The 6,091-nt window shown below is 42.0% G+C and overlaps 1 protein-coding gene across 2 annotated transcripts in view; it reads right to left on the reverse strand.

Annotated features, from left to right (window-relative positions):
- Positions 1 to 5,438, reverse strand: part of ufl1 (UFM1-specific ligase 1) — an 87,557-nt gene extending 82,119 nt beyond the window's left edge. For both annotated transcript variants that reach the window (XM_038799552.1, XM_038799553.1), the window contains exons 1-2: positions 5,269 to 5,438; positions 604 to 749 (exon numbers count right to left, since the gene is read on the reverse strand). In XM_038799552.1, coding sequence (XP_038655480.1) covers positions 604 to 749; positions 5,269 to 5,345 — 223 coding nt within the window. In that variant the 5' untranslated portion in view covers positions 5,346 to 5,438. The remainder of the gene's footprint in view (positions 1 to 603; positions 750 to 5,268) is intronic.
- Between the last annotated feature and the right edge of the window lie 653 nt (positions 5,439 to 6,091).

Here is a 6,091-nt window from a genome sequence, read left to right on the forward strand (position 1 = left end):
CCAGGCAATAACCATTCCTTCACTGTCACTGGACCAAAATTCTGGAACTCCCTCCCAAACAGCACAGTGGGTATACCTGCACCACATGGAATGCAGTAGTTGGAGAAGGCAGCTCACCGCTATCTTCTCAAGAGTAATTAGGGATGGGCAATAAATGCTGGCCTAGCCAGTGACACCCACACCATGAAAATACATTAAAAGTACACTGGAGGACACCTCCTACAACAGTAAATATTGTGAGACGGGAGTAATGCGAAGGCAAGGTTTTCAACATTGAATTTCCTATCTTGTATATTGCAGTAAAATGTGGATTCATTTTCAGGGGAACTTCCTATTAAATGCAGATTGACAAAGATGTCCTCAATGGAACAGAGCAAATGTAACACATTTAATAATACAAATAGCTTCATCAATAATCAGCAATTTTGCTAAATGCTTTCAAATTCTTTTTTGTTTTAACAATGCCCAACAAGCTTAAGACTGGTAATAAAATAACCAGGGTTTTATGGCCAACCCAATTGTAGTTTTTACACTTAACTTCATGTAGATCTTACACAATCTCTTTTAAGGTCAACTCGGGTCAAGTTTGTATCCAACACTCACCTCCATTAACATATAGTTCATCTCGTATCTCCCTGGCAATTTGAGCAGGAGTGATGTACTCCTTTCCATCCAGTGTGTGTACCACATCCAGTTGTTTCTCTGCTATCAATTTAGCAACAATTTCAATACAATTTCGTTCAGACAACCTGCAGAAATAAAATGTGAAATACAAGAATCAAGTATATGCCGTGTAATTACACACAGTTCTCAAGAGTATGTTTATGAAACATATAGAATTTAGCTATGGCAACCATAAAATAAATAGGGCTATGGTTTGTATCAGTAAGCCCTGAAATAAATGTTAAGGATGCCACACAACTTCCATAATTTAGCATAGGTATTCTTAAAAAGATATATTTTGTCACCAGAATTATGTTACAACTTTTCATGAGATTTTGTTTGTTTCCATTTGAAATGGTTGCCGGAATTTTCCTCCGTATTCACATGCCAAGACATATGTAACCTGGCACAATTACATGACTTAAAGGATTGTGGAACTTTGCTGAAAAGTATCACTACAGTATAACTACAATTTTCACAACCTGCCATGATTTTCTTTTCTTCTATTCGGCAAGCTCTTCACTTGGATGGGATATTATCAACAAACCATCATTTAACAAGAAATGTACTTGACATTGAATGGCATTATCATTGCATAATCCCCTACTATCAAACATTCTGTGGGTTATCATTGACTAGAAAATGAACTGGACCAGCCATATAAATACTGAGGCAGCAATTGCAGATCAGAGGCTAGGGATCCAGTGGCAAGTAACTTACCTCCTGACTCCCAAAGACTGACCACCATCAACAAGGCACAAATCAGGAATGTGATGGAATATTCCCTACTTGCCTGAATGAGTACAGTTCCAACAATACTCAGATGCTTAACACCATCCAGGACAAAGCAGCCTGTTGATTGGCAACCCCTGCACAAACATTCAATCTCTCCACCACCAAAGCCCTGTAGCAGCAGTCTTTATTGACCTGCAAGATGCAGACAGTACTTTCTAAACCCACAAGTGCTGCCATCTAGAAAGGCAAGGGCAGCAGATAAATGGGAATACCATCATCTGAAATTTCACTTCTAACCACTCATCATCCTGACTTGGGGAAATATATCGCTGTTCGTTCACTGTCACTGGGCCAAGATCCTGGAGCTCCCTCCCCAACAGCACTGTGGGTGTACCTGCACAATATGTACAGAGATTCAAGGTGGCAGCTCACCATCACCTCTCAAGGGCAATGAGGGATGGGCATTAAATTCTGGGCTCGCCAGTGAAGCCCATATCCCTTGAATTAATAAAAATGAAGCTGGTTATACACTCAACTCTTGTTGCATGTTGCAACGGTGCTTGTATGAGTCAGTACAGGTCCAAATGGTCCTCCAAGGAAGTGGCTGGAGCGTTGCTGAAGAACCAACTACAAACTTACAAAGTTCTCTTGATTCAAAAACTGTTTATTAGATTGTAAACTGCACATGTCACTCTGCTCTTTGAGAAAGATGGGAGATGGAAACCAGAATCAGTTAATTTCACATCTGCTGTCATGAAATTACTGAACTCTTTGATTCCAGTTGGGTGACTAAACATCTTGAAAATTTTTTGCTGATCAGAACATGTCAACTTGGATTTGCAAAGGGTAGGTTATGATCGTTCCATTTCAAATGGAAACTACAGAGAGTTGTGAATGCAGCCCAGTCCATCACACAAAACCACCTCCCATCCATTGACTGTCGACACATCCCAATGCCTCGGGAAAGTGGGCAACAGAATCAAAGACCCTTCCCACACAGGTTATTCTCTCTTCCAAGAGTCTGAGAACACGCATTAACAGATTCAAAAGCAGCTTCTTCTCCCCCCCCCCTCCCCCTCCCGTTACCAGGCTCCTGAATGACCCTCTAATGGACCGAACTGATCTCTCCATGCATCTTCTCTATTGACTAATGCTACACTCCATATGCTTCAACCGATGTAGGTGTCTGTCTTTACATTGTGTATTTAAGTATGTTTTTTTTAAATGTATGGAATGATCTGTCTGGAATGTATGCAGAACAATACTTTTCACTGTACCTCGGTACATGTGACAATAAACCCAAATCCAATCCAACAAGCCTTACTTTTTTTATATAAAAAGGGGACTAAAGTATTTTAGATGGACTTCCTGAAAGCATCTGGTCAAGTCCAATCTCTAATGATTGTTAGCCAAGATGGAACTCACGGATTTGAAGTCAAATGATGAGCAAGTTTGGAAATTGGCTGAGGGCAGGGAATAGAGTAGAGATAAAGAGGTGGTATTCAAATTAGCAGGATGTGACCAGTAGTGTCCCACAATAATCCTGTATAGTACACTGACTTTGGAAGGAGTGCAGAGTAAATTTACCAGAATGACATCCGGGCCCTAAGAGTTAAATTAGAGGAAAGATTACACAAACTAGTGTTTGTGAAATTTTGATGGTTAAGGGGAGATTTGTTACAAGTTTTCAAGAATTGAAGAAAGTTGAGAGTTTCTTCATATTCAATTTGGAGAAAAAAGCTTAGGGCTAAGGGACACAGCCTAAACATTATGAGAGCGGTCGTTCAGGAGGTAAGTTAATGAGCACTTCTACATATAAATGGTGTTATATCCGTAAATGACAACTGATGCGAGATCAACTGTTAAATTGTAAATGTGAGATTGATAAATTGTAGTTAAACAATGGTTTAAGGCTAAATGGCCTACTGTCCTACTGTTATATTTCTGTCTGTCCATCCTGTGCATGCATGATGGTTGAAAGAGCTGAAATTGAAAGGTTTTGAATTAAAGAAAAGGCACAGTCGTTAGTATTGCTGCCGCACAGCACCAGGGACCTGAGCTCGATTCCAGCCTTGGATGACCGTCTGTGTGGAGTTTTTACATACTCCCGCTATCTGCGTGGGTTTTGTCTGAGTGCTCCGGTTTCATCCCACAGTCCAAAGATGTGCAGGTTAGGTGGATTGGCCATGCTAAATTGCCCCAAGCTTCCAAAGGTTAGTTGGAGCTGTATGGTTACAGGGGAATGGATGTAGATAGGGTGCTCTTTTGGAGAGTCGGTACAGACTTGATGGGCCAAATGGCCTTCTTCTGCACTGTAGTGATTCTATAAATTATCTGTTAAGAGTTTTCCTTGGGATCTGATTTGTTAACCACATTTATTTTCATTTTAAATTCCAGTCTTGTCTAATTAGATTGGTAAGGTACGCAAGAATAACTTGAAGTCGGTAAAATGTGTACCAATAATGAGGGACTTTTGGATCCATCTTTCCCAGTTGTGACCATGGAGAGAACTCAGATCACAATCTAAAATGCTGAATTTGATTTACTTTGTAGCTCAGGCTTAGACAGTTGGACATATTCCAGATCCAAAGACAGAGTTGTAAATTGCAAGCTTAAGTGAGGTTTGACATCAATGCATTATAAACACAGCTGTTTACACATATATACTGAAGACACCCAACTCTACGTCACCCTCTACTCTCTCTCAAGTCCTCCACTTTAAAAAAAATCACAGACTGCTTGCTCAGGATCTGTATGATCAGACATTTCCTCCAATTGAATACTGGAAGTCTGAAGCCATTGTCTTCAATCCCCAAAACAAATACTGCTCCTTGCCACCAATTTCATCCCTCTCTGATGTTGAACAAGGCCATTCACAGCCTTGGTATTGTATCTGATCCCAAGATGAGCTTCCAACCCCTGCTCCATTGGTAAGATTGCCCATTTCTACTCTGCCTCAATTTGTGTTACTGAAACCTATGTCTTTGTTACCTCTAGACTAGTCTACTATAAATTTGGAGTAATTCAAAACTCTGCGGCCCAGAGCCTTAATCACACCACGTTCCATTCATCTATCACCCCCTTGCTTCACACCCACTCCTGTTAAGCAATATCTTGATTTTAAAGTTCTTATCCTTGTTTTAAAATTCTTCTACCCATTCACCTCTTTTTATGATCTTTGTCAGTTACACAATCCTTAATTACAAACTCTTGAGCATCCTCAATTTAAAATTGCTCAGCTCCTTCCACCTAACCGCTTCTCCATCTCATTATCCTCCTTGAAGTCACTTAAAATCCTTTTCTGACGTGTATCATATTGCTTTTCGTCATGCTCCCGAAGTCCTTCAGGTTAGGACACGTTCTTATATTAAAGCCCCTACATAAACACAAACTGCTGTTAGTGTACCCAAGAACTTTTAAATACTGCAACTTCTCCAAACATATGGTTGCAGCCACAACCTCCAAAATAATTTAAGCTAAATTTCTATTTTTTCTCCATTTGCAAGGTTTGCTAATACAAAATGACAAGCTGAATGCTCTGTGCCATCTGTCAATGGAAATGTTTGTGCGAATTGTAAATGCTGCAGTCGCGTTTAACTTTCCACACTGGTCAATAGACATAAACAACGACAGGCCGTGCGTTATAACTAAGAAAACAAACTTCACACACACAGCAGAAGTGTCGCCGAGGCCTAAAAACAATCACGCATCCCCTTCCGAGAGAGGGAGGTGTTCAGGCCCAGTTTAATTCTGGAAAGGGAGCGCTGGTCATTCCGTGCCGACAGGGAGTCTCCGGGTACTGGCGAGGGGTTAACCTGGAAAACAGGTACAATCAGGAGTGGGGGACGAATGGAAGATGCACAGCGGTACCTCTGCACGGTGCTTGCGAACTGCGCTCTCTGGAAATCGGCTGCCAAGCGCCTGATTTCCTCCCAGTCTGTGGCCATGACTGCGGCCTACACTCGGGCTGCCAGCTGGGTCACAACCACACGTCAACACATTGCGCTGCTGCGTCACCGGCACAACCTCCCGCTGCTCTGATTGGCCGTTCGCTCTGCATTTTGATTGGCTGTTCTCTGTGTTATGATGGGCCAACATTCCGATTGGCCGTGTGGACCGACTCGGTGTTCCAAATCTTGAGATAGAAAAGCAGAACAATTGTAGTTATCAAAATACTGTAGGGATTATTTGGAGGTACTGTGGGATTATATTTGGAAGTACTGTGGGGTGTGTTTGGAGGTACTGTGGGATTATACTTGGAGGTACTGTGGGGTTACATTTGGAGGTACTGTGGGGTTATATTTGGAGGTACTGTGGGGTTATATTTGGAGCTACCGGGATAATATACTGCGCATGTAGGAAAAACTGGGGCAATATATTGGTACATTGGCGAGACCATGCAGACGCTGCGACGACGAATGAACGGACATTGCGCGACAATCACCAGGCAGGAATGTTCACTTCCAGTCGGGGAACACTTCAGCAGTCAAGGCCATTCAGCCTCTGATCTGTAAACGTTCTCCAAGGCGACAACGCAGAATAGTTGAGCAGAAACTTATAGCCAAGTTCCGCACACATGAGTACAGCCTCAACCGGGAACTGGGATTCATGTCGCATTACATTCATCCCCCATCAGGCCTGGGCTTGCGAAATCCTACTGACTGTCCTGGCTTGAGACAATTCACACCTTTTT

Source organism: Scyliorhinus canicula, chromosome 6, assembly GCF_902713615.1.
Source record: "Scyliorhinus canicula chromosome 6, sScyCan1.1, whole genome shotgun sequence".
NCBI classification, from domain to species: Eukaryota; Metazoa; Chordata; class Chondrichthyes; order Carcharhiniformes; family Scyliorhinidae; genus Scyliorhinus; species Scyliorhinus canicula.